The sequence below is a fragment of the Nicotiana sylvestris genome, chromosome 9, assembly GCF_000393655.2.
Source record: "Nicotiana sylvestris chromosome 9, ASM39365v2, whole genome shotgun sequence".
NCBI lineage: Eukaryota > Viridiplantae > Streptophyta > Magnoliopsida > Solanales > Solanaceae > Nicotiana > Nicotiana sylvestris.
This window is the reverse complement of record NC_091065.1, coordinates 145,739,572-145,752,787: the sequence shown is the minus strand read 5'-3', so window position 1 is coordinate 145,752,787 and position 13,216 is coordinate 145,739,572. Positions and strand designations below refer to the sequence as shown.

General features: G+C 33.6%; 1 protein-coding gene across 1 annotated transcript; it reads left to right on the top strand.

The window, feature by feature from the left end:
* The first annotated feature begins 1,066 nt into the window (after positions 1 to 1,066).
* On the top strand, positions 1,067 to 1,507 carry LOC138878375 (uncharacterized). The gene is made up of 2 exons (XM_070158045.1): positions 1,067 to 1,250; positions 1,311 to 1,507. The coding sequence occupies exons 1-2, from the start codon at positions 1,067 to 1,069 to the stop codon at positions 1,505 to 1,507; spliced, it is 381 nt and encodes a 126-aa protein (XP_070014146.1).
* Positions 1,508 to 13,216: the final 11,709 nt, after the last annotated feature.

Genomic DNA, 13,216 nt, shown 5'->3' with positions numbered 1-13,216 from the left:
ATTTGCGGTTGCGAGGCGGGGCGGGGCGAGTTCAATTTTTAAATTAAAAAAATAATGCGGGTCGGGTCGGGTCGCGGGTGGGGATTTAATATTTTAAACTAATAGACATAAAGGCTAAATATTAAAACCCTAGAACAAATTTCTCTCTCTGTCTCTTACGACTCATCAGTCATCTCTCTCAGACTCTCCTTGGTCCTCGACTCCCCTCTCAGTCTTGCTCGATAATCCGAGAAATTTACAGCAGCTTTCAATTGTGAAGGTCATTATTCTGTGGTTTATCAAGGATTGTGAGTCCCTTTTCCTCTTTGAATTCTACTTCTCACTATAGCTCCATTTTCTGGTTCTAGTAATCTTGAATTAAGTTTTTGGGCTTTATCTTTGTTGTGGAATTCCTATTTAATTTTGGTTTAAAGCTTTGTATTTTCGATTTTTCTATGAGAAATTTTATCAAACACATTATGGGCATCAATGATAAAGACCTATATTTCCTGTTCTTTAAGGCTGTGTAGAGAAGGCCAAAGGTAAATATGATTCCAAGAAGACCATTTGTGTAAAGCCAATGGAATTTCTATTTCATTTTTAATCCCAAAGTTCAATTGGTGTCAAGTTTCGAATTTGAATATGATCTCCTTACACCCATATGTTGCGCTAATTTTAGATGTTCATAAGAAAAATCAGAAAAAGGAAGTTGGAGTTTAGCTATCAGCATTAGTTTTCTTTTTTCACATAGTCCACAAGAAGTAAGGAAACTTGGTAAAGCCAATCAATACTCCTTACAAAGAAAAGGTTTTCTTTTGTATATGATTTTTTTCCATTGATGAGGAGCACCAGTTTTGCAATACATGCCTCAGTAAAATAGTTGCATAGTTCTGTTTTATTTCATTCACTAATACTGCTAGTTAAACTGCAAGCTCAGTTGCAGATTCATATATGTTTATGTCATAAATTGCTTTGGGCTGCATATATAGTTTCTGTCATAAACTGCTTAATTGACTCTTTTTTCATTTTCCATGTGCACTTAGAAATGTCTCATAATATTAATTTTGCTTATTTTTTGTAGAAAAGTATGGAATCTCAAAATGAAGAGAATCCGGTTGGTTCATCTTCTAGTACTTTTCCTATAGAGAGTGAGAGTCAATTGCCTATGCAAGTCGATGAAGTTGTTGATGAAACTGGGAAAAGAAAACTTATTTCTGACGCATGGAATCATTTTACACCGGTGATGATTAATCGAGTTCGTTTTGGTGTTTGTAAGTATTGTATTACTCGTATAAAATCAACAAGAATTTGTGGGACATAATCCATGCTAGATTATATCTGTAATCGATGTCGCAAAAAGCCAAGTAACTTAGACAATGAGGGTAATTCAGGGGGTGATGGTAGCCAACAACACTATTTTGATCAAGATGTTTCACGCAGAGAACTTGCTCATGCTATCATTTTGCACGAGTATCCATTGTCCATTGTTGATCATGTAGGATTTAGGAAGTTTGTTGCTAGTCTCTAACCGTTGTTCAAAATGGTGTCTAGGAACACAGTCAAGAATGATATACTGAAGATTTTCGACAATTTGAAATCAAAAACTTCTATGTTATTGGAAAACCTTACAAGTAAAGTTGCAATAATAACTGATATGTGGACTTCGGACAACACCAAGAAAGGGTTCATGGCTATTACAACACATTTTATTGATGATATATGGAGACTTCAAAGCCATATTTTTAAATTTGTTTATGTTCCTGCTCCACATGATAAAGATACTTTGTGTAGTGCGTTGCTTAATTGCTTGTTAGAGTGGAATCTTGAAAGAAGAATTTCAACAATTACAGTTGATAATTGTAGCACAAACAATGCTATGATGAAAACCTTGCTAGATGAGAAACTTTGTAAAAGGGATTTATTGTTGATGGGTCGAATGTTACATGTGCGATGTGCCGCACATATCTTGAATTTGATTGTGCAAGAAGGACTAAAGGTGATACAAGATAGTATTAATAATGTGCGTGACAGTGTCTTATATTGGATGTGGTCTTCAGGCAGAATCGAAAGGTTTGAAGAAGCTGCACGATTGCTACATATTTCTTGTAACAAAAAGTTAGAGTATGATTACCCTACTCGGTGGAACTCAACATATCTAATGTTGAGAACAGCCCTGAAATACAAAGATGTGTTTATGAAGTTGAGCCTAAGTGACCTTAGTTATCCTTGTTTTCCAACCCAAGGGCAATGGAGTGCAGCAAAAGAAGTTTGTGATACATTAAAGCTTTTCTACCATATCACTGAAGAATTCTCAGGGACTCAATATCCCACTTTTACTCTATACTTTTCTAAAGTTTGTGATATTAAGATAGAATTGGAAGCCTTGGTGAAAAGTTTAAATCCTTTGATTAGCTCTATGGCATCATCAATGTTGTTGAAATTTAAGAAATATTGGGATGCAGTGCATATTTTGATGGGTGTAGCTGCTATCTTTGATCCGAGGTATAAGATGAGGTTGGTGGAGTCTTACACATATTTATGGTGGAGAAGCTGCTTCAAATAAAATTCAAAAAGTTCGAAACTATTGTGTTGATCTATTTCAAGAATATAAGAGTAGAGGAGCTGAGTCATCCCAAGCATCTAGTTCTAGTGAAGTTGTTGGTCATGTTGAGGGTGACCGACTGTCTAGTTTTGATAGGTTTGTCGCGTCGAGTAGCTCGAACGTGGGCACAAGATCAGAATTGGATTCTTATTTAGAAGAAAATGTGCTACCCCCGCACACCATCATTTGACACTTTAAGTTGGTGGAAGACAAACGGATTAAAGTTTCCTACTTTACAAAAAATGGCTCATGACCTCTTAGCCATTCCTGTCTCTACCGTTGCTTCAGAATCTGCATTTAGTACTAGGGGGAGATTGATTAGTCCTCATCGTAGTAGATTTCATCCTACTACGTTGGGGGCTTTAATGTGTGCTTGCACTTGGTTATAGAACGAAATAAATGGTAAGTGATTTTTTTAATGACTTGTAATGTTAATAGTGATTTTTTAATTTTTAATACTATATATGTTTCTTTTTAGGTTTGGCTTCAACGGTCGACAAAATTTCATGTCCAACATTACTTGACGAAGAGGAAAAGCCGGATTCAAGTTGTCGATAGAAGAGGAAGAGAATGTTTGATAGATTTTGTTTAGTATAGACTATTAGACCTTGCTGACAGCTTTGTAGTTTGTTAAATCTACTGCTCCTATGCCTTTTGAGATGTGTTTTTGCTTCAACACTATGGTCTATGGTCCAGCATTGTTGGTTCTGGCATTGAGTTCTGATTCAGTATTCATTGCTTCAGCATCTCCATCATTCTGCAGCAGAATTTCTGCTCCTTGCTTTTATTGCAATGTTTGATGCTTGATTGAATACAGAAATTGAAACTTCCACAGCAGCCTGCTCAATGAGACCTGTGTCGAAAAATGTGGAGTTTATTCTGATGTTTCTAAACCTGTTTTGCTTAATGTTCAGCCTAGTTGTTGCTTTGCTTTTTCCTGGTTTTATTGTGGTGGAGATGCCTTGATGCCATTTCTGTTAAGTATAAGGGGGAATGGCCTACTAAAAGACAGACCAACTAATGGCTTTTATGGTATCATGAGTTGGAGCTTGCTGTATTTTAGTTTCTTTATTGAAAGTTTTGTATTAAATAACACTAAATCATTGTTATAACTTCGCCCATGTGGGATGACCGCTATTGCATTATAGGTTGAAGGAAATAAAAATGAAATCTTGTGACACATTTATAGGTTGAAGGAAATAAAAATGAAATCTTGTGACACGACATGAATAACATTCTGCAAAGTTGCCATCACCTATATTAATTATTGTCAACTTTTTCCTTTTTCCTCTGCACTTTCTACCTTCTATTATAATCACTAGATTTAGAGGTAAAATATGGGAATTTAAGAACATTTTGGATGCAATTAATTGTTCTGTTAAAAAAATCAGATTTAAGTCTAGCTTTCTAAAAAAGAAAGAATTTTTATAAATAAAAGAAAATTGCGGGTGCGGGGCGGGGCGGGTGAACGCGGGTGGAGTGTGTGGTGGGTGAATGCGGGTTTAAATTCTATGTGAGGCGAGGCGGGGCGGGTATAAATTTCGCGGGTTCAGACAGAACCCGCCCCACACCCACACCACCCGCATCGCCTGCATTCCTATACAGCCTCCTTTTTCAGAGCCTCCAGAAGTTCATCTTTGTCCGCCATTACTACGTCACCTAATTCTGTATATACATAGTAGAAGATAATTGATTAATTTGATAATCTGTATTGATATACAAAGTGAGTAAATATATTCAAAGCTGTGCAGACTCCCTATATATACATATCTTATTCAACTACAAAGTTTATCTACAGACCTATCTGGATACAAATTCTAGTTGAATAGTACAAAAGAAGATAAATACATGTCTTACTCAACGCATGCAGGATCAATAAGACTTGATCATATACATCATATAATTCATAAGGACATCCGATAAAATTGGAACGATACAAAGAAAATCAGCATGACCATTATATTCCACATTTATACTTTTAGAAAAAAACATAGTAAGTGAATCAGTAAGAAGTTATGAGGATGACGAACGAATCGAGAATTATTAATGACAGGAACATCATACATGAAGGCATACAAGCAAGATTGTAGCAGAATTAATTAATATAAAATTAAAGGACAAATCTAGACTCACCTAGCTAGGAAGTACTGATGAGAACTTAACAACTGTGAGAAGAAGAAAAGTCTAAAGGTACTATAGAAACTCACTCTACAGATTATATGTATATATTGTTTACAAGGCAGTATTTCTGGAGTAATTAATTTCAAAGAGAGCAGATGATTTTAGTGTATGAAGTTTGTTCAGAGTGGATGATTGATTGTCTTGAGGTCAAGTGAATAAAAATGGTGCACTTGTCAGCTACTCTGCTTTTTTTTTTTTTTTATAGTGGAAAAGAGTTCCCAGTAGTGGAGATTTCGTGCTGTAATTTGCAACAGATCGACGTTCCTTTCTTTTTTCTGGGGATAATGTTATATTGACTCAATATATATTACTACGTTAAGTCTATGACTTATATTTAATAATAATAATAAACAATTTTTGTCTGTACATCTGGTTACTTGATAGATGTATCATTTAAGTTAAATTTTACGACTTGATTCTCTCCTTTTCTGTAGGGTTATTGTTTCCATACACATTTCTATCGTTAAAATCGCACAAATAGTAAGATAGTGAAAGATGAGAGAGATCACTTTATCAACAGGATTAGGGGCGGATTTAGGGGGGCGGAAGGGGTTCACCCGAACCTTCTTGGCTGAAAAATTACAGTATATATAAGGCAAAATTTGGTTTTTACCTCTATATATTAAGTTTTGAATCCCCTTAACACAATTCAAGATTGTAGCTTAATGGTCAAGGGGGTTTAAAACTTTTTAAGGTTATAGGTTCAATTCCCACTAGTTACAATTTTTTTTTTGAACCCCTTCCTTCGTGGAGATCCTTCCTTCGCCCCGAACAGGACTGCTTACTCTCTCTCTTATAGTAATGCTGTCTTACACGTTTCGTATGTAGCGCTGCTCAAGTCCATGGGGTTGTTTCATTCACGACTAGTTAGTTTTACGGAAATTATAATGTAGGAAATTTTAATGCGCTGACTGATCGATGATGTAACGATTGTCGTTATGCTATGGATAACAGTTAATATAAGGATTTTTATTTTATGTGAGCATTGCTTGCTTTAATAACTTTTTCTTTTTTAGTTACTCTCATGCACGTGTTGCTAATATGTATTTTTATTTCACATTATATCTCTCATAAATTTTGATTTTAATGAGGCCAACCTAAAATTGTATTAAGTTATGTCACACATATTTTTTTATATGACCAATAAAATATTAGGAATATATAACTTAAGCAGAATTTTGTGTTGGAACTATTTGTGCTATTGCGATAAATCATAAGTGTATAAAAGTTGTGCATTTGTCACTTGGTACGTACTGTGCTTTATTTTATTGGGAAAAAGTTGTTAAAATAGCACAGTCTAGTCAGTTTTTGGACTGGTCATTCAAAGATAGCCAACATTTACCAAGTCAATAAAAAATAGCCACTATTTTGCTGCAACAGAGACCGGTCCAATATAATCTACTGGAGTTCCGTGCACCTGTGTATGAACTTCTAGTATATTATGCTGGACCGGTATATTTTGTTGGCTCCAATATAATATACTGGAGACTGGAGAACCGATGTTCCAAACTCCAGTATATTATGCTGGAGTTCCAGTATAACTCCAGTATATTATGCTGAAGTATTTTTCTGGATTTTGAACAGTGTTTTCGTTCAGATTTATTTTTACATGAAAAATGGCTAAATTTCGATTATCGTTGAAACTGTGGCTATTTTTGAAGACCACTTATAAATCTGGCTATTTTTGAATTTATGGCGAAAAAGTTACTCCTGCACTTTTGGTCGTTGGCGGGGCTTTCGTAATGTAATTTGCAGGCAACATATCGACATTCTTTTCTTCTTTATCCACAAAATATGTGTCACTTAACCTTGCGGGGCCATCCCATTTTCTCTTCTGTTTCTTTTACTTCTGATCTATGCTCCCTATAATATACGAGCATACGGAATTTAAGAGAAGTAAGAATTTCTTTTAAATTTTGGGTTCTTAAACTAAAAATGTGGATAATGTACCAAATTATTTTTAAATTTTGTGGTTTTAAATATATCATGTAGAATATCAAACTAAAGATTTACTAAATATAAAAAGAGACATTCTTTTTTAAACATATTAAAAAGAAAAGTTAGACATATAAATTGAAACAGAAAGAGTATTTCATACAATTTTTTATATTTTTATTTATATTATGTCATATTAAAGAGATATAATTTTGGAGTTTAAGTTTTATCATTGAACTATAAAAGCAATTATGTATGCGTAAACGGAATCTAAAAGATTATTCACCTTTTTAATCACGTTATCGATTTAGACAATTATTAAATGATTTAAGAGTGATTTTTCTTTTTTACTATCAATAAGAGTAATAAAGAGAAAGAGTAAAGGGAACCATCTTGAGATTATGTTTCCTTTGACAATTTTTTTCTTATATCCAGTGAAATACGTATAAGGACAACAAATAAGAAAACACTGCTGAAAAAGAAAGTACAAAGAATTACATTAAGCCTTGGATGTAAATTTTAGACTACCATTAAAAAGGAGTGAAGAAGAAGCGACAAGTTGTTTGCATTGAATTTTTTGGGTTTAACTTTTAGTCATTGACATGTGTAATAAATGCTTATATTATATATGCACTTTAACGTGATATAAAAAGTTAATTATCTTATTTTGATATTACTAATTTTACTTATCATAAATAATTATATGTAATTATTTTTTAAATAATGTAATAATATAAAAATTATTATCATGATATAAAAGTTAAATTCAAAATTTTAATATATTTTTTAGAGGTATAAGAAAGGAGTCATTTGATGGATAATGAACCCCCAAAGGAACAAGGAATATTGAGTCTTTAAAGTAGAAATATCGTGGAGAAAATGTAGTAATTCCGTAAGGAAGTTTACGAGGTATTATTTCCACCCTTTTCATTTTTCATCTCCAATTTAATTCCCCAAAGCTTTTATTTATTCTGGTTCTTTCTGACTTCCTGAAATGATTCCCTATCCAGCGCATGGCCACAATGTGCTATATGTTATTTATTTCACGTTCAACTGTTAATGGGACTTGTACTCATGAAGAAATTATTTCTCATTAAGGTGATACAAATTTGCCTCTGTTCTTTATTTTCATCTATAATGTTTTTTGAATCTTTCAACAATGGCGGATGAGCAATGAATAATTAGGATTGTGTAATATTGGGGTGGTGAGATTATGTTAGAGAATACATCAGTGCTGTTCTCCTGCAACTAGTGTTAAGTTGCCACCTTCAATGGAGTACTACATACCGTTCTCTCTATTATGTAAAAAAAAATGGGTGTTAATAGGCATTTGCTGAACTTAAGATAGCTGGAAAAACTTTATAACGTGTGGCTAGATATGCCGAATTCAATATTCATAACTGTGAAAGTTTGCAAGATTTTTTAAGATACCAGACGAATTTAGGGGTATAGTCGCGCGCGATAAGCAAGCTAGAAATATGTGTTAGCTCATAAATTGTGAACCGTAATGAAGTTCTATGTCAAATACTCATCCATCTGAGGATATTTTCGGAGCTATTTTATCCAAACAAATACTATACCAAAGAATCTGGTTTGATCTGAATTATTCTCCACCAATGAGGAGCCAAAACAAAATCTTTCAATCATGCATGAACAATCTAATTACGGAAGGACGACAAATTGCCGTACTTCACAATCCGAATGGCAAAGACTTATTCATTATCCATAGTATTTTTATACTTATATTAATATTGTATTTGTAGATTATAGGGGTATCAACCCGAAATTAATTTTTCAAATGAAGCCTTCATAAATAACGAACAAATGTACAATATTGGGACTTTCTCTAGTTTTAAAGGGACGGATCTCCAACAACGGCACAATGCGATGCCACATATAAATTATGAATGGTAGGTTTATACCATGAACTAAATGCTCTTTTTTGTTTTTGACCTTGGCCTACTATTATTTTTGTATAAATTTATAAAAGGGAAAGATAACACTGTATAACTGCTCTTAAAATAATAAGTAATTTTTTTTTGTAGATATATATATATATATATATATTATGTATGTTTTATACAAAAATTATATAAATTGTATACATTTTTTCGGCCACCGAATGTAAATAGTTTTTGACGCGGGCTAAAAGTGATAGTACCCCTTATAAAATTGTAATTGGACTATTATGTTGCAATGTATAGTGTGTGGGCTGTAGTTATGTGTAATTCTGTCAAATATAAACCACCATTTTTTGAAATGTCAATAGTCAAAAAGAAAGTAATCGAAATCATGTTAAGGAGGTTCATCTTCAGCATGGGGCAATTGGGATTTTGATACAACAGCCAAAGATCCAAAGAGCTTCAGATGTTAGATGTGCAAAATTCAAATTGTAAACTACAGCCCGTGGGAAATAGTTAATGATTCAAGAAGGCTTCAAGCAAATGAAAGTTTTGAAGAACTTTAGATTGTACAATCATTCCACAGATGGAAGAGAGAAGAATTTTTTCCAAGGCATGCAGGCTGTGATTTTGCTATATTTTCCCAAATGCTTATTATTCGTTCAAAATCACATTGGCTCTAAGCAGCGAGCCAAGTACATGATATGTTAGACATACAAATCAAACAGCTATCCTAATTAGGGTGATGCTCTAAAGTCAATAATGTTTGTGGGTGAATTATCACTTGCATTTCAAATCAAATGCTCAGGCCTTCGAGCCGGTTCTCACTAATATACCTTGACACAAGCAGAGGCAGTTCTACCCAAAGGCATAAATCTTAAGGCAAATAGCTGCATGCATTTTAATAGTCTTTTATTATGGTGCTATCCTGCCCTATTCTATTAGTCATAACAATTATGATATCTTTGCTATTATATAAAAGCAGAAAATTGTTCGCTGTGCAACCAAAATCATAGCTTTAGCTATAAGTCAATGTCAGCTTCATCTTCCTCTTGTTGTTCTGCCACAAGGAAGCTGATGTTGGACAGAAGATCAAGGGTCAGCTCATCTTCTTGAGGCGGTTCCTGGGCCTGGGCCTGGACTTCTTGCTCTTCTTGTTTTTGGGCCTGAAAAGAGAATATATAATGAGCAAAAATCATTTATAGCCCTTCGGTGAAAATTAATGACAACCGGTAGCCATAAAATAAGGTATACAATTCATAGCCCCAAACCAATTATAAGGGCTAGCAAGTGAAACCCAGGAAACCAGTAGACTCTGGCTCCTCAATGCAACCTTCTTTTACACTTAATATTAGTAGTCAAAATATTTAAAATCTTGCCAAATCACCCCAAAAATCCTTCAAAACCTAGTGAAATCCACGTCAAATCCACCCTTTCAGCCCAAAAATTTCATTAAACCCATCCGTCTTCTCCATAACCTCCAAAATCCCCTTTTTATCTTTTACAAAAAAATTAAATTTTTAGTGATCCAATCTAGAAAAATATGACATTGCATAAGAAAAAATACCCATGATATAAGAAGAAGAAGAAGGTGATGTATAGGTTTTACACGTACTATACACATTATACACTAGTATAAAGTGTATATACACTTTTTATACATCGTCGAACAATATATATACACTATTATATACTTTATATACAAAATATGTAAAAAATTATATGAACGTTGAATTTGTATAAAAAGTGTATATGCATTATATCAGTGTAGATACACCTTCCATATACATGTTGATACATTATATATACATATTATATACAATATTTTCAACACTCACCATAATCACCGTAATCTTTCACGTCCAGTTTTGTATAATACGTGTATAATAAGTGTATCATTAGTGTATAATGTATACACAACGATTAGACACTATATTATACAATTATCATACACTGATTACACAACATATAAATAAAGGAGCGTTAACGATAATGGAGAACACCAAACTTGGCCAGAAAAAGCTTTTCTCTGGCAGCATCTATTTTATTTTCTCCATTTTTTATTTTCTTGCAAAAGTCATCCGAAAAAATATCACACAATACTAGATCTGAAAGTGAACAGAAAGCGAAGAAAGCGACAACCTCCGCCAGACTTTTGCCAGAAATTACTCAAAGAAGATAGATATTTCTGTTTCTAAGTAAAAGAGGAGGAGATCGCAAAGAAGAGAAAATTAAAAAAATGTCACTGTAGGAGAAGAAAAGAAAAAAGAAAAAAAAGGAGGGAGTGAAGAAGGGAAAGATAAAAAGAAAGGAAAAGTTGGAAGATTGAAGATCGGAGAAGATGAGAAGAGAGAGGGGAAAGGCAGGCAGTTGAAAGAGAGTGAAAGTGTATTGGAAATAGTGGCTATAACTTGTCAATACATTGGGCCTAAGGGCTATTTCGGATCCATGTGGGAAAGTATGGGCTAATAAAATTTTGAAGGGCTATACAGGGTAGTTTTCTCATATATAATTGAACAAGTTCTAAAAAATTAAGGTTAGAGCCTGGGCCTCTTGCTGTGCAGAAATACAACTCTAAAGGGTGCTATTTAGGAATAAACTAATGCGACCTGAATTTTTCAGTTTTTCACTTCAACTTTTCGGGACACAAATATCCTGAAATTATGATATTTAGTTCAAAATTTCAGGACAAAATAAATACATCCCTAAGAATGGTTATTTGTAATCTTCACCTGGAATAAGAGTTTTACCATGGTCCTATTTTCTCTATCAGAAATTAGAATTGCCACATATCCATTAACTTTGAGGTGCAGTCCAAATTCACACAACACTCTCGTCCCTCTTTGACAAAGGAGGAAGGATTCCTTCAGCTCCTACAGACTACTAAAAAAAAGCTAATTTCTCGATGGAGATCTTTTCCCGACGAGCCAATTTCTGGCTGGACGTCCGTTAGAAATTCATATTTTTATAATAGTGACACCTTGAACGACGAGAAATTAACTTAAAATGGAGTTGGGATTATGGACGTTACATGCACATTACAAGTTCAAGGTCCAATTGCACAGAAAAATCACTTCTTTTCTTTCTAAATTAGGAGAGGAAATAATACAAGTTCAGCCCCCCAAAAGAGGTTCCGCTTGTTTTGCCAAAAGTGTTGGGATAGACTCCAATACCCTCCCATTTTACATATGCACCTCTCCTCCAGACTCCAGTTACATAATTACGATACTTCAACAATTAAGATTAATTTTTCAAACAACTAAAAGCATATAATTTCGTTCATTATAAAGAGAAGGCACTGTTCTTATATATAAAAATTCAAAAGATGACAAAACATTTCATTCCTTAACCATTTATTTTGGAATATAAAAGTAAAGAGAGTGCTAGTTGTAGACTACATTTAACATTTTCAATATTTGAATTTTGTACGATCATAAATTTCTTGAGTTAGAATCGTAACTATTGCACAAAATTAGATATTGTAGCCGTTCTCAAAATAATAGCCGGATATATATATATACACACACACATTCCGTATGTTTTATTTAAAAATTATACAAATTTTATATACTTTTTCGGCTACCAAATATAAATACACGCAGGCTAAAAGTGAAAAATGCCTTAAATTTAAAGCAATCAATTTAAAAAAAGGAAATGGTATGAATTAAATTAATTAATGTGACATAGAAATCAGATGAGAGATAACTTGCTAATTACCAGTCTTTATAATAGGAGCAAACCTGTTGTTGTATGTGAAAGAAGAAAAGTAGACAAAACAAAAGAAAGAAAGGTCAAATAGAGAACAAAAATGATAGGCAGAAGAATTCATCAATGAATTCCTTTCTTATGACGTAAGCGCTTATGTCAGCTGATTCAATTCTTTTCTTATATTATGATGTAAGTGCTTACGTCGGCAGGACATTTAAATACCTATAAAAGAGGTATGCATTTTCATTTGCAGATCATCTCTCAACTTCTTCTTTCTCTTCTATTAGTAAAGAGTTATTCTTTGTGTGGCGGTGGAGTAGATAAAAATTGCCGAATCACGTAAATCTTGTCTTGTCTAGTGCAATTTACTGCTTCTCTTTTAAATATTTTCCCCATTCTATTAGCCTGACACGCTCCCCAACAACTGGTATCAGAGCACAGACAGTGTAATTCTGGTAGAAAAGTACAGTATTGGTGCATGTACTATTCACAAAAATAGTACGACACTATTGATCATCATTACTAATACTATTCATTAATTGTGATAATACTATTCACCAATAGTGATGTTGTATACCTTATATGGTTGGTATTTTTTTCTTACACGGAATAGTATTCGTCATTACTATTCACATAAATCTTTTTTTGTGAAAAATGGTATCGGAAGAAGGGAAGGTTAAGATTGACAAGTTTAATGACAAAGATTTTGAATTCTGGTAAATGCAAAGAGAGGATATTTGTACTAGAAAAAATTACACTTACCTTTGACCGAGGTAAAATCAGAGAATATGGCCAAAGTGGATTGGGGTCTATTAGATCGCCAAGCTCTTGGTGTGATTCGTTCAATGCTAACACGAAATGTGTCCTTTAATATTATTAACGAGAAGACCATTGTAGGCCTAATGAAGGC